Below are 25255 nucleotides of genomic sequence, written 5' to 3' on the forward strand. Positions count from 1 at the left end.
GGAAGAGATAGAGAAAATTTCATTATTTCAATTATTTCACAGGCAGGCATAACACATTTTAGTGTCTTGTTGTACATTTTAAATAAATTGTCCACAGAGAAGCCTTCAGAATACATGTAAAAAATGTTTAACTTCTACTTTTTCGGAATTCACGCAGTCCAACATCTATACAGTGCTGTTTTGCCCACTGAAGAAGCAGATACTGAAAAGAGAACCAGTACTGAGCCATGGTGTTTGCTTGAAAAGTTGAAGTGAACCAGATTGTTTCCATTGGGGTTTAATCAAGACATCGCAATGAAAATATAAGCCATTAATTTTTATGCAACTCAAAGGATTTCTGTATATAGAATTATATATCTTGTTTCTTATCATCGAGACTGTCTTTGTTCCAGTTTCTCCTGCTGTTGTGCATTGCTTTTATTTTGTTTTATTTTGTTTTTGAGATGGAGTTTCACTCTTGTTGCCCAGGCTGGAGTGTAATGGCACGATGTTGGCTCACCACAACCTCTGCCTCCTGGGTTCAAGCGAGTCTCCTGACTCAGCCTCCAGAGTAGCCGAGTAGCTGGGATTACAGTCACGCACCACCATGCCTGGCTAATTTTGTATTTTTTAAGTAGAGATGGGGTTTCTCCATGTTTTTCAGGCTGATCTCGAACTCCCAACCTCAGATGATCCACCAGCCTTGGCCTGCCAAAGTGCTAGGATTACAGGTGTGAGCCACCATGCCCGGCCTGCTTTTATTTTATTTAATATGACATTTCCCACTCCCTGCTCACCACGTGCATCTTTTTTTCACACATCTCTGCTGTCTCAAGTTTGTTTGTTTGCAGTGTCACCTTCCTATGTACTACACTGATTTTTTCAAGTATGAAAATGTATAGTCCACAGCCTATAATACAGTGGAACTAGCCAGAAATCAGAGAAATATTGTTAACTATTTTCTTTAAATTATTATTAAGCTCAATACAGTAAAATTGTATGTCTTGGAAATCTTTTTTACTTGTTTTTGCAACTTCATGATTCTTAAGTTTTTATTCTTCAGTCTTGCCCACTTAGAGTACATCTAGAATAAAACCATTGAATGTCTATTATAATAATTCAGATAATAGACATATCTCCCTTTTCTCTCCTCTTAATGTATTTATTATACTGACAATGAGGCTTTATTTCTGAAACCTTTAATATAATAATAATACCTTACATTTCTAAAATATAGAGAATTATATTAATGGTAGGAGATAAAATCAGAGATAAAATTGTTTCATAGGTTAAATAAATGCTATTTTTACAGATATGGAGATAAATATCATATTCCATCTGGCTGATGGATTTTGACGTTTTTCTATGAAATGTTGTTAGGTCTATTGAATTTATTATTTTATATAACACACATACACACAAAGCATACAAATCTGATTCTGAGAAGTTGCTTAATTTGCCATCAATTTGCAGTGCTTGTAAGGAGCCATTATTTGTTTAACAAAACCTTTTTATCTGTACTGACATTATATTCAAGAATGTACTTAGAATAACATCTGGTTAAAATAATTAGATATTTTAAAAATCCATTTTAAGAAACAATAATCTTAAAAAAAAAAAAAAAAAAAAAACTCTGCTAGTAGACCACAGGTATAAATTGCACTGTTAATAATGGGCATTTATTTTCATTTACCTCTTTCTTTTATCTTTTTATGTCTCTCATACTGTTATTCATATGGATATTCAGTGGGATGACATCAATATGATACTGTCAGAAGAAAACTATAGCGAAGGCTGGCACTGACTTAACAATAATTCAAATGGGACAGATTTGGAAATTCAGTGCTAAATACTTTGGTTTTATGACCTGAAACTAATCACTTCATTTAAACTTTAATTATTCCAATATTACCAAAGCATGCAAACTGTTTGAACAGTAAATTTTTATTTAAAGAAAAAATCACATTGATAGTTTATAGCATTTTCCACTCAATCTCATGTATGGAAAAGCAGTGGTTACCATCATGAGTGGATTGGAAGAAGGAACTAGAAGTGGGTACCAGGAAGAGGGAGAGAGTACACTGGGAAGGGGTTAAGCCCAGAGAATTGTCTAGGAGAGAAAATCTGGGCTAAAAAATTGTTGAGTGGTTTCTAAATATGTGGATGAAGTCATGAACATTTATAATCGATCAGAATATTCTTGAGTACTAGAAGAATAGCCAAGCTGTTAAAAATAATTGAAATCAAATTTTATGATCTGAAAATTGTTGTAAATTATCTATTAAATTTTACATTTGTCTTTCCAGCTCATTAGCTTAAGAGTATCTCTAAAAGGGGTAATCTCTCCTCTGTTAGTTAAAAGACCCCAGACTTCCTTATTTTCACTTCATCATCTAACCAGCATAATCATGTAGGTAGAAAAGTGATTATAGATTTTTTAAAGATATCAGATTAGAGTATTATTCAAGAAAGAGATTAGTTGAGGAACATTGAACTCGATGGTACCTGCAAGTTATATGCATAGATTTATTTAATTACCTTGTTCACAATTCCTTAGCATTTCAAATTCATAGAAAATCATATTTTCACTTAAGGAGTATTTTTCTAAGCAATGATTACATGATGTTATAAAATGTTCTTATAACATTTTGTTGACGTAAAGCATCTGCCTTGCTGTAATATTATCACCAGGTGTGTTTGACTATAGCTTGGCCAGTAGGAAATAGTACAGATAATGGAGAAGTATTTGTTATTGACATATGAAGGTCGTCATTCAATATGTCTACAGGGAGTACATGTATATGTTTATATTCTATTTTATTCAAGGCCAAGAGCATTTTATGTGTATGTGTAGTAAATGCTGAAGGGTTATTGTGTCATCATTTTATCATCCAGAAAGCCAATGATTGATTGAACATATAAAATTATCATCATATATACAAGAATTCTGGGTTGAGCATAATTTTTTTCTATTAAGAAGTTATCCATACTAGAATTATGTCAGAGATCATCAGGACCACTGTACTGTTATTTTTAAAATGCAATGAAATGCTAGACTTAAAATTGAATATTGGACCTGAGTTCTTATTGGAATCAAAGAAGTATAACAACTTCCACAGCTATCATTAGACATCTAGAGCATCATGTATAATATAGCATGACTTTATTGATTAGGATGGCTACATTAAAAAGTACGTAGTGACAAACATTGTTGAAGATGTGGAAAATCAGAACCCTCATGTATTGCTGATGGGAGTGTCAAATGATGTAGCTAGCTACTTCAGAAAATCGTTCCACAGATTTTCAAAATGTTAAACATAGTTTTGATCCAGCAATTCCACTCCTAAGTATTTATCAAAAACTAAAAAATAAAAACTAAGGACCACGTTAAAACTTGTATACAAGAGTTTATAGCAGCATTATTTATGTTAGCCAAAACATGGGAATAACCAATGTCCATCAACTGATGAAAAGATAAAATGTGAAATACCTAAATGAGTACTTTTTGGCAATAAAAATGAAGTATTAACACATGCCATAAAATTATTATGTTAAGTGATTAAAGCCAGTTATAAAAGACTATATATTATATGTTCGCATATATATAAAATGTCCAGAATAGGCAAATCTTTAAAGACAGAAAATATAGTCGTTGCTAAAATTGGGGAGAGGGTGGATGGGTCATTGTAGGGCAGTGGGAGGTCAAAAATGGGGAGTGACTTTTGGTGGGTACAGAGTTTCATTTTGGTAAAACGAAAATGTAAAATTAGATTATGCTGATGGGTTCACAACTCTTAAACTAAAAACCTTAGAGTTATACTCTGTTAAATAAATGATTTATGATATATAAATCATATTGCAGTGAAGCTGTTTAATAGTACTAAAAGTTTCACTAACATCGAGATGACCTTATATTTAGAAAGATCTGATATTTTGACTTGAGAACTGTTTCAGTAATCTGTGCATTATATACAGCATATAAATTTCTCACCTACTCATTGAGAATTTTTAATTATCAACCAAGCTACACCTTTAGTTGTTTTATAATTTATATCTTTATTCTCTGGAGAAACATCTAACAGCCACAGTGAGTTTGGAGTCAGGTAGACTAGAACAAAATTCAGTCTCAACTACGTATTATCTATGGGTCTGTGTGTATTTACCCGAGTATCACATTCCTAATCCATAAATGGGAGTTATTGTAAGTACCTTGCAAGACTCTTCCAATGTTTGAAACTCTGTGTGTGTGTGTGTGTGTATTTATGAATCAGAGTATATACATAAAGTGTATATTTGTATGTAAACAGTATGTATATATGTAAAGCATATGCTAGACATCTATGACTAGCATAGATAAGTATTTATTAAATTAGAACTTTTATTATTACTGGTACTATTATTTGGCTGATACAAATGAAGAAATACAGACATGATCAGCAACATTGTTTTTAATTATAAAATAGATTGTATTAAAAAGCAACCATTCACTAGAGTAGTGATTACAATTCTTGGTTTTTTTGTTTGTTTGTTTGTTTGTTGTTGTTTTACCTTTCAGGTTCAGAGGTACATGTGAAGGTTTATGATATAGGTAAACTTGTGTCACAGGGGCTTCTTGTACACAATTCTTATGATATCATCTTAAGATGAGACCATGGCAATCACTCAACATTTAGTAGTATTAATAAATTATAATAGTTATAATTCTTACCTTTATAGTCCATCATAGAATGTAGTATGCATTTTACCAAAAAAATAATGAAATTCTTTTAAAAACTATAACATGTTGAGGAAATAAAGACAACACAATCTATTTTTGATATATTAGAGGTAGTGTTTAATTCTAAGATCCAAAACTGTAGCAGAACTTCAAATGCTAGTCTTGACCACCACTGATTTCACTGCATCCCTGTATCACTCCACCAACCTTTTTTTAAAATTCATGCACTTGCTTGCAAAGTATTTCAATATTAGATATATGAATGTGCTGTGATGAAAATGGCATTAAAAAATCCCTAACAATCATATTATGCAATAAACTGAGGACCAGATTTATTATACTTGATATATATACCTGTCCCTTTTTTCTCTTCTTGTCCTTCTTTCTTGTCCAGTTTATTCCTTTCTTATTCTCTCAATCTTGCCAGATATATATATGTAAATATAATATGAATATTATATTTACATATTATATTTATATAAAAATATATTTATAATACATCAATACATAAATATATATAATATTACATATAAATATATATATTACAAATATAACAATGTCGGCACATATTACAGAGAAAAAGATATTATATAATTAAAAATTCTCATAAACAACTTGCTATGATTAAGCCTTGTGAATTTCATCATCTAATAGTAGCCAACGATTGTTTACTGGTTACATTTAATACTCATCAAGAATAATTCAGTCTGTGATTTAGCATCCTGTAGAAAGTGAAACAAACATATTGCTAATTTACATTACCCCAAAAAACTTTGGTTAATATTTTGAAATAGAGTAATTCACAAGGACAAAGACTACTTATTCTTGTGGGTTAACACCAGTCCTTTAGAGTTTTGAAATCAATAAACTTGTATAATTCAGTAAGACTTCATCATGTAGCTAACAATATATGTTACTTTTATTATTTGAAAAAAATTATACTACAAAATGAATTTCAACAACATATTTATATTAGATAAATGAAAAGGAGGTCAAGTCAAGGTTTGTGGTATATGACAAGTGTTTCTTTGAATTATAGGATATATCTAGTATCAAAAGGTTTTTACTATGGCCTCAAATAAACATGAGTGTGGTCAGAATGCACCTGCTTTCTCAAGTCTCTTATGTCTTTTGTTACAGTACTTTTATAAACATAATGTATAGATGATATACAATGATTGAATTTCATTTATAAAAAAGAAATTGCCATATCTTAAAAATTAAATGTGAATGTCCAATCCAAATTACTAATTTCAAAAAGTAAATGTTGCTAGATAGATAAAGGCAATTTTCAGATAAATTGTATTCTTCAATAGCGGGTCTATCTTACCATTCACAAGCTGGACTTCAGTGTGTTTAGTGTGATAAATTGTTCTTCTAGCTTTGTCTTACCTTAAACAGTGTTTTTACCTTGTATCTAAATGTCATTGAATGGTCAGACTTATAACTCTGAGGTAGGATATATGTGCTCAGGCATGTATACATACACCCCACGTAATATTCTTCTCCACCTTAAAGTCTGAGTGAAGTGTTTTAACATAGACACAGTGAACTGGGACAGGAATCATGCAAATTTTTAAGGTACTTAATAGGAATAGGAGGAAATACAGAAGGCTTTGAGAAAGCCAGCATGTGGCCAGAAACAACAGCAGGTGTGGCCATATGGCAATCAAATTAGAAAAGGGATTCTTGCCACACAGCCTTCCAGAAAAGAGTAAAGCCCCAGCAGCCCTCATGGAGGGATGATTTGTTAAGTACATTTTACTTATTTTATATTGCCTCTTTCACTGTTCAGTTCCAAATGAAATGTAAATCCATTTTGCCAAACTGATATAAAAATTTTTCTTAAAGAATAAAAATAATCATTTTGAAATGCCCTTTTACATTTAGAAAATATCACTATGCTGAAAGCACATTTCCAAATAAAGCGTTAGCTAAGCTGAGATCATTGTCAAAAAAGCAAAGTTTTGCAAGGCTATAATTTAATGATACTATTTTACTTTATTGAAACATTTGGTAAGATTATTTAATATTTTAAAATTCCCTTAGTCCAAGACAACTGTTAATAATATAAAGGTATTTGTTTAAGATTCCTTAACTTGTAAAATAATCTTCTATAGAAGATTGTGAAGCACATTTTCCTATTAAAAATTTTTCTGAAAACGTGTTTTAGTTCTCACATTAGCTTTCAAAAACTTGTTTGACCTACAAAATAACTAGAGTTATATTATTAAGTCATTCTTAAAACGTATTATTACTATTGTATCATGTTGCTATAATTTCAGCAGCATTCATGGGCTGCAGTTGTGTGTGTGTGTGTTTGTGTGTGTGTGTGTCTGATCTAGTCTGGGAAAATGTCCATGTTTTGGTCTCGTCCTTCATTGTTTTTTTGTTTTTGTTTTTGTTTTTGTTTTGAGATGAAGTCTTGTTTTGTTGCCCTGACTGGAATGCGATGGCACGATCTTGGCTCACTGCAACCTCTGCCCCCAGATTCCAGAGATGCTCCTGCCTCTGCCTCCCAATTAGCTGGGATTACAGGCACCACACCTGGCTAATTTTTGTATTTTTAGTAGAGATGGGGTTTCACTATGTAGGCCAGGCTGGTCTCGAACTCCTGACCTCAAGTGATCTGCCCACCTCGGCCTCCCAAAGTGTTGGGATTACAAGCCTGAGCCACGTGCCCAGCCTCCTTCATTGTTTTTACCCTGAGGGAAAAAAGGATATTTGTTCAGAACTCAGACCTTTGAAAATCTTCCTTCCCCAAGAGTTTCTTTTTTCTCTCTCTCTCTGCCCCCGTCTGTCGCTCTCTCTTTTTCTCTCTCTCTCATACACACATACACCCTCTGTCTCTCTCTTTTATTACGTTGATGACAAGCTAGCCTATAATCAGAATGAAGACAATGTTCATATTTCAACCTTGAATTCTTTGGTTTGTTTCTGCTTATATTTAGCACTACACTTCTATTTCATATGACCAAGTTTTTTGAACACCACCACAACAAAAGGGTAACTAATTATCCAAACAAACCAGTGGTGTTTAAACATTGATTGCTTCACTAATAGCATTTTTTCAAACAGGATTATTGTGTTTATTTTGAATATAGAAATTATCTTGTCTACATAAAAAATGGGAACTTGTAGTCAGTTTCTTTTTAGAGTGCCTATTCTACTTCTACTGAAATTAGTTTACATGTATTTAACTTAATAGAAGAAGGCCAGACTTCGTTTTTCGTTTTTGTTTTGTTTTTGTTTGAGACGGAGCCTCACTCTGTTGGCAGACTGGAGTACAGTGCCGGGTTCATGACTCACCACAGCCTGACCTCCTGGGCCCAAGCCATCCTTCCACTTCAGCCTCCCGAGTAGTTGGGACCACAGGCATGCATCACGATCCCCAGCTAATATTTTTTTTCTTTGTAGAGATGAGGTCTCACTATATTGCCCAGGCTGGTCTTGAACTCCTGGGCTCAAGCGATCCTCTTGCCTTGGCCTCCCAAAGTCCTGGGATAACAGGGGTGAGCCACTGTGCCCAGCCTCTTCATTGTTTTAAAATGGGCTTTTTGTAGGCAATCTGTTTGGGTTCAAGACTTTTTTTTTTTTTTTTTGACTTAAAAATCTAGCTCTTAAAATAAGTTTACAAGTTATAGCAAAGTGAAGGAAGCCAAAAACCATAATAAACATCATTGCCTCCATTACTCAGATGTTAAAACTGTTAGCATTTTAGTGTATTTGCTAACAGTAATTACTAACCTAAAACATATGGCTAAAGCCCATTTTGTTCACTTCTAGTGCTCTCTATTCTTATGTGAGAGGCAACCACTAACATGAGTTTGGTGATTTTTTTTTCTTCCCATTAAATAAAATAACACATATATATATATATATATATCCATCAAAAATGTATTGTGTGTAGTTTTTAATGTCTGTGTGTGTGTATTTAACATGTATATATACACACTATATTATATATACATTTGATATAGTTTAGATTCTGTACCTTACTTTTTTACTCAACTTTTTTTTTTTTTTTTTTTTTGAGTCAGGGTCTCACTCTGTCACCCAGGCTGGAGCACAGGGCTGTGATTTCAGCTCACTGAAGTCTCAACCACCCAGGTTTAGGTGATCCTACCACCTCAGCCTCCTGAGTAGCTGCGACTACAGGGACACACCACCCTGCCTAGCTAATTTTTGCAGACACAAGGTTTTGCCATGTTGCCTAGGCTGGTCTCAAACTACTGGGCTCTCGTGAACTACCCTCCATGGCCTCCCAAAGTGCTGGTATTACGGATGTGAGAGACCACACCCAGCCCCCAACTTTGTTTGTTTTTTTATTTATCCTATTGACATATGTAGATCTACTTCCTCCTTTTTAACTGTTTTATAACATTTCATCATATGAATAGAAAATATTGTATTTATTCATTCCTTTTTTGATAGGCATTTCTAATTTCCCTTCTTGATAGTTTTTCTGTTATTCCATTATTACTTAGGTTTAAGTAACTTTTATAATCACAGAAATATTTGAGTACTTAGGATTTGCATGTTTATATTATATAGCAAACCAGTCTTGAATATTTACCACTGGAGTTATTTTCTTCTTATGCCTTAACTATAGCAAAATGGCAAATAATTCAAGATATTATTTTTAACATCAAATGTAATTTGTTCAAAATTTACATTAATCTTTCTCATAACTAGTCACTTCCATTTTGTCTTCCTGTCATCCTGAAGAATGAAAATGTAATTTCCCAGAGGTTTTAAGAATTGGGGGAGTATTAAATGTAGCTGAAATTAAGTGATTAATAATTTACTTCCGGGTCATGAATCAACTTCATGGGATGCTAAGGATCATTTGCAACCCCAGAAGAATGAGCAGTAACAATGCACTTTTTCAGACTCCAGAAATCTCAAAGGTTGGCTGCCCAACCTAATTAAACTTCAATCTTCTGATACCAAATTTATTTCTTCTTTGTACTGCATTTCCTCAGATCTTCTTGACAGGAAAATGTCACTTTGCCTGACAGCTGATAGACAGGTTATATAGCACCATAATTGAAGAGAAAAGGATAGCTTAAAGCTCCTCGATTTAATGGCTACGTGTATGGCTTTTTCTTTCTCTCTCTCTCTCTTTTTTTTTTTTTAAGTTTCTATGACAGACACAAAAGGTCTGAGCAAATAGGCCCAGTGCCATTTTTTCCTGCTTCCTCCAGGGATAATTATCTTACTCCATCAATAGTGCTGTCAGAAATTGAGCACATAATTCAGCATTTAAATGAACAAGCAACGTAATATTTCCTGTCTCCCAGTGGAATGCTTTGCAGCTCACATTCTTCTCTGTCACTTGCTCACTCTTGATGTATGTCCCATACCCAGTCCTTGAATGCCTTCTCTCCCTTGTGTTTCATTGCAGATGTTGGCTCCGACTTGACACCTACTTCATTTGGAGTTTTATAGGACCAGCAACCTTGATAATTATGGTAAGAATTCCTAATTAACTATGTGTTTCCCAGCTCAAGATATAAAACTTTCACTATCCCAGTTCTGACTGTCTTTAATTTACAGAGGTTAATTTGGGGAAAGCATGTACTTATTTGACCCAACATAATTCAAGCAATTAAACACTCATTATAGTCTATTTTATGTTGTAAAATAGTTAATCAAAACTGGTGGGAAAGAAAATATGCATTTGCAAAAGCTTATGGAGCTACTCAAGGGTCCAATCCAACATAATCCATTTGGTTTCATAGATAGTTGAACAGGGATAACTCTAAGGTTGACAACAGTGTATTTCCATTATTTTTCTTTTGGATAATTTGAATTGGGAACTGATATAACTTAGAAAGGTGGGAAAATACCTGACTGTTCCTATCAGCTTTGTTTTTTCAATGAATCTTGAAAACTTTAAAATTTAAAAGCAAAACTTTAACACTTTACTTGAGAATGGCACAATCGCATTAGGCATACATTCTGGAATCATGCTTCCTTTTCTGTTTTTAGATCCATAATATTCTGATTTCAAAAATGGATTAACTTAATTTCGATAAAACTGTTAGTAGAATTGCTTATATACTTACCATTTTAAAAATACAAATTTGCTATCCATTTTGTGAATAAAATGTTAGCCTACTGACTTTGGATAAATATAGGTCTCAAGTTTCTTATCTGAAATCTTTGGGACAAGATGTATTTTGGAATCAGTAAGTTTTCAGACTTTGGAAAGATAATATGGTACATACACTGCATAATATACAATAACCCTATTGAGGAATAGGCAGTTACCCAAAATCAAATACATCAACAAATACTCACAGTGGAGACTAGGCAGCAGTCTGTAATCAAATACAATATTTCAACAGAGAAAAAAAAAAAAAAAAGGAAAAGTAAGAGCAAATAGTGGAAAGACCATGGACAGCCTTATGTCAATTCAAATTAGGTTTTCCCACCACATAGATTTACTTCATGTTAGGCTTTTTGGTCACTGAATGGATTTTTTTAAATAACTTTCATTTTGCAGACTTTTGGGATTTGGGGATGATTGATAAAGTGTTGCGAACATGTATTTTTGAGAGAATTTCAGGAGCGCCTTTATTGCCAAGTTGTGGAATATATAAATTAATCAAGTGGTAAAGGGCAACTCACTATGTGGTTTTTGTACAGTTTACCTGTGTGTGATATATGAAGTCTACATCAGCGCTTTCTGTTTTTCTGTTTTGTTTTGTTTTAAATTTTATGCTTTCTGTGTTTCCAGTGACATGGCAATACCACGGGTGGTTCCCTTTACTTTAGTCTTAGTTTATTGTAGCATCAGAATTTAACCAACATTTTATAATCCTTTTGAACTAGCTACACAAAAATATATTGATTTTAGTATTTGCATTTTTGTAATACAGTATTTGAAAATGTGTCACTAAACAATAAATTTAGATAAATGTTCAGAGTGTAGAAATAGTAACACACCTAAAAAAGTATTGTTTTTGTTTTGACATACACTAGACTTTGAATTGTTTCACAATTTCCACAGCATCATTCCAGCTGATGCTGATTTTGTATTTGTGTGATTTGGCATAGCAGGCATGATAGTGCTTTGTAACTCAGTAGTATCCCAATTCTCAAAGCTGGCTTCTTGCCTTTACTAAAACACTAGGCAGTCATCTATGATCCAATTCCTTTAAAAGTGTACTGAGACCTAATTTCCCAGAACAACTCATCTGTTACAGAGAATAGATTTGTGTTTTTTTTTTTTTTTTCCTACTCCAATTATGCTACATAACACTACCTTTTGCATTCCAGCTTAATGTAATCTTCCTTGGGATTGCTTTATATAAAATGTTTCATCATACTGCTATACTGAAACCTGAATCAGGCTGTCTTGATAACATCAAGTAAGTGATTTTTATTTTTGTTTTCTATAGGTTGCCTTACATTTATACTACAAACTATCCTTTCTATTATACCAAAATCTTACGACAAAAAGATAAAGAATTTGCTGAATAAGATTATTGATTGACTATCAAAGTGACTTGATCTGCCTGAAAATAAGTATAATAAAGTTCTGTTTTCAAAGATACTTTTTCTCCTAAATTCTAATTTGGAACATGATAAGTTTTAAATATATATATTCATTTTGTCCTGAAAACAAACACAACATTTCCATTTAGGACAGATTATTCTGTTTTTTTGTTTTTTTGTTTTTTTTTTTTTTTTTTTGAGATGAAGTTTCCCTCTTGTTGCCCAGGCTGGAGTGCAATGGCACGATCTCAACTCACTGCAACTTCCTCCTCCCGGATTCAAGGGATTCTTCTGCCTCAGCCTCCCAAGTAGCTGGGACCACAGGCTCCCGCCACCACGCCCAGCTAATTTTTTGTATTTTTAGTAGAGACAGGATTTCACCATTTTGGCCAGACTGGTCTCAAACTCCTGACCTCAGATGATCCACCTGCCTCGGCCTCCCAAAGTGCTGGAATTACAGGCGTGAGCCCCCATGCCTGGCCAGGTTATTGTTTCTTAGAGCAATTACCACATCACTTCCTCACACTCCTCTCACTCCAGAGCAATGTGATGAGAGCCAGATGATGGTACCTACAAGTACCAAAAGGGGAATTTTACATCACAGAAGAGGAACCCTGGAATTATGAATCTGGGCATTTATATAAGAGCTGTTACATGGCTGCCATCTTCGGAGAGAAATAAAGAAACCTTCCTAATGTAAACAGATACTTTGTAATATAAAAATATGGCTCTACGTTTTACCTCCCCTTGAAATATTAACGCTTAACCTTCTGGGAGCCAAAATTAAATCTCTCCAGAAGTCTTTATCTATTTAATCATCTCTCAAGTTTGAAAGTTTCTTCTTTATCCCAAGATCTACTTTTATATGTTCAGGAAGTTCTGCCATGCAGAAATATGAAAACATTCACATTACTTTTCAACAGTAGTAGTACTTTATGTGGGCAAAAAAACGTAGCTGATTTACATTTTCTGAAAAGAAGAATAGTTGCAATCCTTGATATAACAAAAAAAAATTGTTTCTTTGGAATGTATCATATTTTAGAAAGATAGTAATATTTAAATGCATATTAGTTATTAAGATATGATATATTGAATTGCATTTTCATATAATTTGCTTATGCTAGTGTTATATTTGTTAAATGCTTTTATTTAAATGAATGTATTTTCAGAAGTTTCATGAGGTAATCTGTGACTTTTCTGTGCTACTGACATTCTCCTTGAACTACCTCAGATAGCAATTATGTCACCCATTTTCCATCTTTCTACATTCAATGCCTGACAGTTCCTGGCCCATAGTAGACCCTCAATGAATGTTTACAGAATAAAGTAACATATTAAAGACTTTAGTGCCTAAGGTGTATTGACATTAAGTAGTTAATTTTGTTGAAGGAATTATTTATCTACATTAAATAAAAAGGATAACCAAGGAATTAGAAAAATTAAAACATAGTGGTGCAAAATAGAAATTGTCTACAATGAGTGATAGCCTTTTGTAATTCTCAATATTACTTAGTTGAGCTAGTAGTCATCATATTGTTTAATTATATACAATTAAACTGTCCTTCTGAAGTACAGTGTTGGTTTCTTAGACTATTTGTTCTGATGAAATTGAATTTGGCACATATTCAATTTAGGCACATAAAATATATTTATCATATTGTACTTTTACCCACTTTAGCACAAATTACATCTTTGTACCTACTTTGTAGTATAAAGTAAAACACAAGTAACACTTTATTTATTATTTATATTATATATTTAAATACTAGCAGAAATAAGGGAATAAGACTTTAACATTTATGTAACACTAGGTTATAAATTGGCAAAAAGGATCATTCTTTGTCCTATATTTCAAGTATACTTTTTAGGTAATTGTTTTTTTCTTTTTAACTTTTTTGTCTAATTCAACAAAAGGTAAAGCCTTTGCTTAATTTTAACTTTATGATTTGTATTTAGTACTGTCACATATTTTAAAAATCAATTTGTTTGAATAATGTTCATATGTATTTTTTTACATAATGTGGATGAATTTTTATGATATTACTGTTTGGAAAAATAATTAAACATGAAAAAATCAATAATTATATTTAGTGGCATTGGTAGCATCAAGTTTTATATTACAAAGCAAATAAAGCCTTAAATGAAAATATCTTAAATTCAATTATGTCTAAACTGCCTTCTAGATTATATTCTTTGGAAAGTGCTTAATGTTCCTGAGTCTTCCTCTCTTTGAAATGGGTATAATAATGAAATATACCTGACCATTAAACGGGCAGAAGAACATAAACCTTTGATGATGCTTTTTAAAAAATTTAGTAAATGAAGGAGAGAAATTGGGTAGTTGTTAGAAGGGGTATAGAGGATGGCTTTTTTTTTCTTTGTTTTTATTTTTATTTATTTATTTATTGTTTCAAGAGGTAGAGTCTCGCTCTGTTGCCCAGTTTGAAGTGCAGTAGTGCCATCAAAGCCCACTGCAGCCTAAACCTCCTGGGCTCAAGGTATCCTCCCACCTCAGCATCCCTAGTAGCTGGAACCAGAGGCATGCACCATCATGCCTGGCTAATTTTGTTGTTGTTGTTGTTGTTGTTGTTTTTTAATAGTGATGGGGTTTCATGATGTTACCCAGGCTGGTCTCGAACTCCTGGCTTCAAGCTATCCTTCTGCCTCAGCCTCCCAAAGTGCTGGGATTACAGGCATGAGCCACTACACCTGGCCTAGGATGGTTTTAAGTTGAAAGAATTATGAATATGGATATATTGATGGAAAAAAACCAGTGATAAAGAAATTAGAATATAGGAAAGGAGAATTACTGTTATAGTTGTGATGTGAGGTTGTGTAGAGAATGTGATCCAGGATAGTGGTAGAACAATTCCTCTACATTGGATTTCAGGAAGGACATTTGTCCAGTAAGCTAAAAGAAGCCAGGCAGGAGGATCCGTTTCCACTGAGACTGAATGGAATAAATAATGATAGGTGTGATGCAGATATGTTGGTGGAACTGCGGTAGCGCAGTGAATTGAGGGATTTCTGCGTAGTCTCCTCAGTGAGTTAGGAAAGATAGTTTTTGGCAGGATAACGGGACATGTTGAAGAAAAACAACGAGAAAGATATCTCCAGAAAATATCCCTTAATGTTTTCCAGAATCTGAAGAAAATTTCATTTTATTTAAAATACATTATATTAACTGTTTAAGAAGTGGTTGTAAAGAAATCAGCAGGGCATAATTTATAAGGAAAAAAGGAGTTAAGAAGAGTAATAATGATGTTGAACATTAACTAAAACTGAAAATCTGGCTTTTTTTTTTTTTAACAAGAATAAAGCTCTGTATAATATGTATTCAAAATGGTATAGGAAATGTGAAAGTGTTCGCTTTAAAGATATAAGCATCATTTATCCGGAAAACTTTTTTTTAGTATATTGGGGAAAGCATAAAAGTTAATGTTTACTTGTATTTTTCAAAAATTTTTGTAAAATGGTGAACAAGACAGGTCCCCTTGTTCAATGTATTAAGAATAAAAAATCACCACGTAAGGCCCTTTGGAAGTCATTGTCTTTCTAAAACAAGTCATTCATTCAGTTACCAAGTATTCGTTGCTTTGATTATACACGTTCTTTCACACACATATATCTCCTTTATCTAAAATGTGTTTGCTTCTCCCCATATTCACTGGCACTGTTTTCTTTAAGCCACTATCATCTTCAGAATCACTGCAGTGGTCTCCTAACTTCTCTACCCACATCAATTCTTGCCCCTGCCTTCACCAGACAGATCTCTTGAAAAACTTAAAACCATTCATACAACACTCTGGGTAAAACTCTTCAAAAAGAGCCCATTACTCTGAACTAAAGGTCAGACTTCCTGCCAAGGCCCATTAAACCTCCCTGATCTAGTTGCCCTTTTCTTTCTTCAGCTTCGTTTTATGCATTTTGGCCCTCTGGCCATTCTAGATATGCTCTCTTTTGCCTCAGATCTTACCTCTGTTGTTTCTCTACTGACTTTCATTTCCCTAACACTATGACTGGCTGACTCCTGTTTATCCTAATTAATTGAATTATTATTGTATTATCTTAAAAATTAACTTTTTTAAATTCTAAATTTACTGCAAGTCATCATAGAAAACCCCTTTTGATGTTAATAGAGAACATTTAATTAGTTGGCTTGTTACTATATTAATGAATTCTCTAGAAAAAATAATAAAAAATAGAGTGAGGTAATATAGGTAATATGATTACAGGGGAATGAGGTATGCTAATTCTTGGATTTAACTAAAAAAGTAATTCAAATTAAATAATACTTGTCTGTATTATTTGCTGCTTGCTTACTTGTCCTTTGTCTCTTTTTCATTCAAATAGGTAATTATAGTTAGAGGAAAGAATTCCAATCATTTGAATATTCTCATTGAGTTTCTGACAGGTCAAAATCAATGCTTACAATTATCATAGCAAAACTCTAACCTAATTAAAAAATAGTATATGTAAATATGAATAAAACTATTATTGAATTGTTACCAGCACAAAATTAACTTACAGTATGGCTGAAGTACTATGACATGTGAAACTTTAATTTGTGAGGAGACTTTAGAACTCTCTTGACATTTACCTTCAAAATAAAAATGGGGCCGGGCGCGGTGGCTCAAGCCTGTAATCCCAGCACTTTGGGAGGCCGAGGCGGGCGGATCACGAGGTCAGGAGATCGAGACTGTCCTGGCTAACACGATGAAACCCCGTCTCTACTAAAAAAATACAAAAAATTGTCCGGGCCTGATGGCGGGCGCCTGTAGTCCCAGCTACTCAGGAGGCTGAGGCAGGAGAATGGCAGGAACCCGGGAGGCGGAGCTTGCAGTGAGCTGGGATCGCGCCACTGCACTCCAGCCTGGGCGACAGAGTGAGACTCCTTCTAAAAAAAAATAAAAATAAAATAAAATAAAAATGGATAGTTTCTCTAATCACCCATTTCTGTTATTGAAAAATATTAACAACTGTATTTCAAAATAATTTGTTCAATAACATCTCAAGTTATTTTGAAGAAAAAATGAAATAGTGGCCGTTTTAAGACGTAGGAAAGAACATTGGTGCCTAAGTGAAGGGAACACAGAATCTCCCAGGCTTTGGTTTTCTGTATCTGTCCCTTTGCCCCTTCTCATCAACGGACTTCTGCATGAAGACTTAGGATTTCACCGGGTCATGTTTTCTGATTTCTAGTCTCTCTCCTTAGGTTTTATATGAGTGATAGGTTGGCAAAGACTCTGTCAGATGGTTTAAACAAGTATTTGTTTAAAGATATAACTTTTACTTTCCTTTCTTCTTCCCTAGTCCTAACTGTCAAGGAAGACATAATGGTCAAGGGGAGTAATAACTTGAGTGTCCAACTTAGTTGGGTTTGAATTTCTCTTCAGTCCTGTAGTGTTTACAAGACCTTGGCAAGTTACATCAGCGGTCTGGGTCTTACTTTCTCCTCTGAATTGCGAATAATTATGCCTGTTTCATAGAGCTTTGTGATAATTACATGTAATCACATATGTAAAGAATACAGCATGTAATTTGTTGCCCATACAGGGTGGTTTGAGTATTTTTAACCACTCTGTATGGAAATGCCCTGCTGCCTTTGGTTCCTTGTGTTTTTAATGGTGAAGCTTTGCTCAGCCTCTATCAAAATCCCTTTAGAATTTGACTGGCTTTGTTTACCATATGGTATCATGAAGAATTATGCTTGATATGATCCTTTCTTTTTTTAAGCCAAACTTATCCTATTATGAAAGAATTGGCTCCAGGGGTGGAATGCTCATTTGATTAATAAATAGCTAGTTTTGTTCTTAGTTCTGGAAGGAAAAAAAAAAAAGTATTCTCAGTGAGGTTGGACACCTGCCAAATGCTAAGAAATCTAAGAAGGCTTCTGAATAGCTTCAGGGATGAATAGCAAAATACCTTACCAGTACCCATAATAACTTATTATATTTCTTAAGAAGATAACCTTTACTTTGAGAAACATGTGTCTAAATGTTAGTAAAAACAATTAAGTCAGAATTACGTTCAGCTTGATTAGTATTATATTAGTACTTTGTGGTTGAGGTTTAAAAAAGTAAAGGCAGAAAACCAAATGGACATGTTCCTGAAAAATACAACAATATCACAAAAATATTTTAATGCTTTAATTTTTCAATTTCATATTAATATAATGAATATACTTATGAAAACTTTCATCTTAATATGTTAAAAGTAATAAATATATATAGCCTACTTTCTAAAATTATCTCATCTCTATACTATAGTCAAAGCAATAACTTAAAAGTTTAAGCCTTTATGAGAACAGTAAATCTAGTTCTGAGTTGTGTAGTAAAAATTTCATCAATTGCAGAGTTTTCTGGATGAGTTTTGAGGAAATTTTTTTTTAGAACTTATTCTCAAAATACTAGTTACTGATAAAAATATTGATATACTGATTTTTATTTTTAAGAAGGAAGCTCAAAATCATCTATGCAAACTTAAAAATATTAGCTTATATCTCTATACAACTGATTTTATTCATGGTTTATCGTTCACCATCAAAGCTATTCAATTAAAATCAAGATTTTACAGATTTCTAATTATTTTCACTATGTAGAGATAGTATGTGTAAAAACTGTTACCCGTTTTGTAAAAAGATTATTAGGTCAACATGCTATACTGAAGATGTATTTTCCCAAAATTTAAAAACCAAATATACTTCTGAATGCCCATGTATACTATGAATACTTTAGTTTTAAGAATTAGCTAGAACCAATAATAAATTTATTTTATTCATTGTAATAAGATAGAATCATTTTTAAAGATAATTCTGAAAGTGAATATAATTTGTCTGTTATCCCATTTTTTCTATCTTCCTCTATTTCTTTGATCTATGTTTAAACATTACTAGAAATCACCATAACGATGTAATAAGCGATCCAAGTGTATTTAAAGAGTAGTACAATCCAAACAACATTGTGTGGAGCTTTGTGTATTTTTTAATGACACTACTAGACTTGCTTCAGACAAGTTAAGACTTTTCTAAGGTAATAGTGGGTCCTTTGCTGATTGCCTTAATTTTAGCATTTAAATGCATTTAGCAATCACTTCTTTAAAAACTGAATTTTAGTCACTGATTCAAAAAACTGTGCATTCTGCAAGTGTTATTGTCAGTCTCATTGTATCCTTTATTTTAGGCTATAGTTTTAAGTTTTCTGAAATGTAAAAGGACTGCTCTCTTTTTAGGCTTTTCTTTAAAATGCATTAAAATTCCCATATGATCTTCCTATGAATCAGGGTTTATGAATAAGTGTATTTAACATATTTCGTCGACTGGAAGCTCACATTTCAGAAAACTGGTTTGAAGGATGACTGCCATAGGCACACTGGAATTGTTTTCCATTATACCTTGAGGTCAAATTATAGTTTCACTTTTCCCCAAAATAATTAGGTTTCTATCAGATATAGGAGAGTCAAGTGCTATCTAAGGATGAGAAAGTCTAAAAACCTATCTAAGGGGAAAATGTCTTCTTCATAATGAAAACATAAAAATTAGCAGGTTCTCTGTTCTTTATATAGGGCTTAGACTCAGATTACCTTTATATCCCACTAGAAATGTGCAATCAGTCTAAGGAAATGCTTAAAAATCTGAATTAATCTAAAGTAGCTATTCATAAGACTGTAGTTTTTCCCCCAAATAGTGAAGAGTAAGATTTCATAAGAGTAGAATAAATCTGAGAATAGTTATAATAATTAACTTTTGTGTTCCATATTATTCATATATTTTGATTTTAATTTTAATGTATGAACTTTGATTTGATCCTTATTTCTTAATTTATTCAACAAATGAGAAATATGAAAATTGTGGATATGTTTCAAAGATGGAGTTTACAGAATTAGCTAGTTTTTATTTATTATATATATACATACATTATATATGCATATATTTTATATATATATATATATATATATATATTTTTTTTTTTTTTTTTTTGAGAAGGAGTCTTGCCCAGGCTGGAGTGACTGCAGTGGTGTGATCTTGGCTCACCGCAACATCCACCTCCCTGGTTAAAGGGATTCTCCTGTTTTAGCCTCCCAAGTAGCCAGGAGTACACACATGTGCCAGCATGCCCAGCTAATTTTTTTGTGTTTTTAGTAGAGACGGGGTTTCACCATGTTGGCCAGGCTGGTCTCGAATTTCTGACCTTAGGTGGTCCTCCTGCTTTGGCCTCCCAAAGTACCTGAGCCGCCCAGCCCAGCCTACATTTTTATGTAGATTCTAAGAGAACGGAGTGGAGTGTGACTCCAAGGTTTTTGGCTTGAGGTTCTAGAACAGTGAATGGTTGTTACCGAAATGCGGAAAACTGTGGAGGGATCAGTTTTGGGGGTTGAACAGATTTATTTATTATTTTTTTTTTTGTAAGATAACTTGCTGAATATCTCAGTGCAGATGCTGAGTTGGAAGCTGGAGTAGTGAAAGCTGAGGATACAATTTGGAATCATCAATGTATAGATTTTATTTTTTTGTTTTTAGTGTTACTCATGTTTTATTTATTTTCAGTATTGATTTCACTTTATATATCTATTATTTTCTATAATAGCAAATTATCCTGGTTTTCTAAAATTTATGGCAGTTATTTATTTCCTTTTAAAACATTAAGAAAATAAAAGTGAGATGATTTGAAAAAAATACAACAGTGAAAGAGGCATAGAGATATCGTAAACAATTGAAATGGTGATTTTCCAGCCAAACTGATTTCTCTCACTAGTCACTATAAAGTATGTTTCTGTTAGAATGGCCACTACTGGAAGTATCAAATGCTGACCAGTATGGTGTCCTAAATCATAGTGACACTGGTGATGTATGAAACTTAAAATTCAGAGATAAGTGTTCTAGAGTTGTTTCAAAAGCTTAGTAATGTCAACAAGGACCAAAGTTCTTACATCATCCTTGGAATGTTGACTGTTGTCATGCACTGTGTCATCTTATGGTCCAAGGATGACTTCTTCAGCTCTAAGCATTATTATATCCTTTCTTGGTTGCATTCAAAAGCAGGAAAGAAGAGATAAGAGAAGGGATTCTCCTCATGAGCATTTCCTCATGGGCTTATCTCCCATGTTCAGGGTGTAAAATGTTCCTCAGAAGCCCCTTGCTGGCATCACATGTCTGAATCATATGACCACTCCTGGCTAGAAGGGAATCTGGAAAAGCAAAGGTCTGGCAAAGGAGCTGTGGGAACAGGACAGTCTCAACATTTGCAGAGCTCAGGGCAAGAGGACTTATCTCCTAACCTCCTCTTGTGATAGATACACCTTCAAAAACACTTGGAAGATCAAGTGTGAGTTTAGAATCCTTTGACGTCTTAGAGTTCCATGCCAGGATATGGCTCCTGGCTCACCGCCTGTCTTCCTTCTCTATCTAGCTGCCTCCAGCTAGATACCACATGTGGGGCCTCATGCACAGGTATGTGGACACTGTGCCCCACACGTCCAAGGTTTTTCTACCTCTCCCAACCTGCACCCCTTGGCCACTCCTCAAACCTAGACAACCTTGGGAGAAAGGGTCAGGGTCGATTTTATTTTAAACCCATGATACTGGGTAAGATATTGAGATTGAGGGTAGACACTGAAAATAAGAGAACTAGGGACTGTAACCCTGGGACACTCCGACTTTTAGAGATCTTAGAAGAAGTGTAGAACCTGCAAACTGGATTGAGGAGGAGTAGCCAGTGAGATAGAAAGAAATCTACAGATCCTGGAAGCTAGCTGAATCTAGCTTTTCAAATGAGATGGGAACTGAGACTTGACCACTGAATTTAGCAACATGGAGATCTTTGGTGAACTTGACAAAGGCTGCCTGACAGAGTGGTTGATGAAGATTTATTAGAATAGAGTGAAGGTAGAATGGGAGGGGAGGAGTTAAAAACCACATGTAAAGACAATCTTTTCAAGTCTTTTGCTGTAAACAAGAGCTGAGAAATGTAGTAGTGGACAGAGATCTTAGGTTCAGGAGGTTGCTGTTGTTGATAATAATTGGTTTGTTTTTAAGTATGAGATATGTTACAGTCTTTTCCTTTTAATTTGGTAAGAATACATAATTAGTTGATATTGGAAAGAGAGAGGAAATTGTATGGGATCTGGCATCTACACTTGAATAGGCAAAAGAGTATGGGATACAGTATACAAGTGAAGGCTGATCTTAGATAAGAAGGATGCAGACAATACCATTATTTCTTTATGTGATAGAATTATGACTGAGACCTGCTAACCTATTCACCAGTAGATGTTTTCTTTTAAAGTAATGCAATAAATTATCATGATTCATAAGTATTCAGTGTGTTGAAAAACGTTTATTTACCTAGAAAAAAATTATGTAATATTGACAAATATAACATTATTATGAAGTTTTAATCTTCTATTTTTCCCCTTGATATTAATATATAGTAATATATGTACAGGTTATAAATTAATATTCCAATTATAAAATCTATTTATATCGATATGTATATATGCGTGTGTGTGTATATAGGTACAAGCATACATATATATGCTTATATATAATCGAAATATATACACACATATCCACGCACACAGTAATGCACTGCGGAATGACATTTTAGCCAACGACAATCGCATATATGATGGTGATCTCATAAGATTGTAATACTGTTTGTTTCCTGTACCTTTTTTACATTTACATTTGTTTAGATATACAGATACTTCTGTGTTACAATTGCCTAGAACATTCAGCACAGTAACATGCTATACAAGTTTATAACCTAAGAGCAATAAGCATTACCATATAGCCTAGATGTGTGGTAGGCTAAATCCTTTAAGTCTGTGTAAGACCACTCTATAATCACACTACTATGAAATCGCCTAAGGACACGTTTCTCAGAATGTATTCCCATCGTTAAATGACACATGACTGTATATGCTTTCTAGAAAATACAACTGTCCAAAGGCTTTATTAACATATAAAAATCAGTTAGTTATCAAAACACATTTAGTAACTTTGTTGTGTAATTTCATGAATTTAAGAAACTAAATAAATCACATGTTTTGGAGAAAAATTATTTGTCAATGAAAATTACCTAAGCAACACAATTCATTTCCTTCAAGCAATAATAAGGCACGCATTTTGATACCTTATAATTTTTTATTTAACTGTCTTTCTAAAAATAAAATATAGTGTTATATATTATAAAATTTTATGAAGTGTACTTTATAAAATAGCTGTGTGTAATATACCTTTTTGGACATTAAATGAACACTCATTGTTATTTGTCAGAAATAAATGATTATACATAGAGAAAAAGGAGACTAAATGGAAATGTACTAAAGTTAATAATGATAATGTTTTAGTGTCAGGATTATGCATAATTTAAAATTTTCTTTTTTATGCGCTTGCATGGTGTTTTCTGATACCACTTCTCAACCAAATACATGTCCCTTTTTCACACACCAACCAGTGCTCCAGCAGCAACTGGTGTCCAATAATGCAATTCAGTTTTGAAACTAACTCCTAGAGTTAGCGCAGACCCTACAGGTTAACAGCTCTGTCCCTCGAGACTGCCCCCACTTTAGGCACCAGGTGCCAGTGGAGTGCCCAGGATACCCACATTTTGCTCAGGCAACTACAAATTCAGGAGTCCCCACAACCATCCCTCAAATTTGATAATTTACTAGAACAATTCTTAACTTAGAAAAGTGCTGTACTTCTAAGTACAGCTTTATTATAAAGGATATAACTCAGAAACAGCCAAATGGAAGAGATGCAAGGGCAAGGTATGGAGGAGAAGGCATAATTTTCATGCCCTTTCCAAGAAACCACCCTCCCAGGCATGTGGATGTTTTCACCACCCTAGAAGCTTCTCGAAATCCATTCTTTGGAATTTCTTATGGAGGTTTTATCACATAGGCATGATTGATTAAACATTGGCTACTCTATCTCCAGCCCCCCTTTTTTCCCCAGTGATTATGCAGGAGGGGAAAGGAGGCTGAACATTCGGCCTTTTAATTTTTATTTTATTTTATTTTATTTTATTTTATTTTATTTTATTTTATTTTTGCGACGGAGTCTCGCTCTGTCCCCCTGGCTGGAGTGCAGTGGCGCGATCTCGGCTCACTGCAAGCTCCGCCTCCCGGGTTCCTGCCATTCTCCTGGCTCAGTCTCCCAAGTACCTGGGACTACAGGCGCCCGCCACCGCGCCCGGCTAATTTTTTGTATTTTTAGTAGAGACGGGGTTTCACCGTGGTCTCGATCTCCTGACCTTGTGATCCTCCCGCCTCGGCCTCCCAAAGTGCTGGGATTACAGGCGTGAGCCACCGCGCCCGGCCTCATTCGGCCTTTTTAATGTTAGCTTGATCCTTCTGGGAACGAGGCCCCATGCTGAAGCTCTCTAGCCTCCTGCCATCGCCTTGCCACACACCTTCCCCCTCAACACACCTAGTCATCTCATTAGTATGCAGAAGGCACATGGGAGATTTCAAGGGCTTTTAGGAGCTCTGTGCCAGGAATCAGGTACAAAGAACAAATATTTATTTTTTATTACACCATTTCACTCTTGAGTTTTCAGAAGCTAGTATGATGAATACATAGTACTCTTATAAAAACGTTTTATTTTAAAAATATCTCACCCTACGTTATGTCCGAAAACATATTTGTGAAAGAACAATATAAGAATGTCATTTCCCTGAAAGGATTATCCTTCTATATTTTTGAGCTGTGAAACAGTTTTTAAAAAATCAAGTCTGGTATTCTATTGTTAATATGCTACTGTGGCTATATCTACATAATGAAAATTTAATGAAGTCTTATGAAAATGGGAACATTTACTTATTGTAATTTATCTGTCTGCAAATTCTTTATGAGGTAGAACTCACTCTAATGTTGAATTGCTCTTATTTGTATCATTAAAATATTAGTGAAAGAATCCACTTCTGATTCGGGGATAAAATTTTTAAAACTTACTCTGTTTTTATCTTTTGTATTCACTTTTAAAAGGTAATTGCTATTTATTTACCTTGGATTTTAAACTTTAGAATAAAAGTTCAAAACCGAGTGCT

General features: G+C 33.8%; 1 protein-coding gene across 50 annotated transcripts in view; it reads left to right on the forward strand.

Annotated features, from left to right (window-relative positions):
• The window catches only part of ADGRL3 (adhesion G protein-coupled receptor L3), an 873550-nt gene that overhangs the window by 778775 nt on the left and 69520 nt on the right, over positions 1-25255 (forward strand). For all 50 annotated transcript variants that reach the window (XM_050789802.1, XM_050789801.1, XM_050789811.1 and 47 more), the window contains 2 exons: positions 10104-10170; positions 11984-12075. In XM_050789802.1, the coding sequence (XP_050645759.1) occupies positions 10104-10170; positions 11984-12075 (159 nt within the window). The remainder of the gene's footprint in view (positions 1-10103; positions 10171-11983; positions 12076-25255) is intronic.

The sequence above is a fragment of the Macaca thibetana genome, chromosome 5 (genome assembly GCF_024542745.1).
Source record: "Macaca thibetana thibetana isolate TM-01 chromosome 5, ASM2454274v1, whole genome shotgun sequence".
Classification (NCBI taxonomy): domain Eukaryota; kingdom Metazoa; phylum Chordata; class Mammalia; order Primates; family Cercopithecidae; genus Macaca; species Macaca thibetana.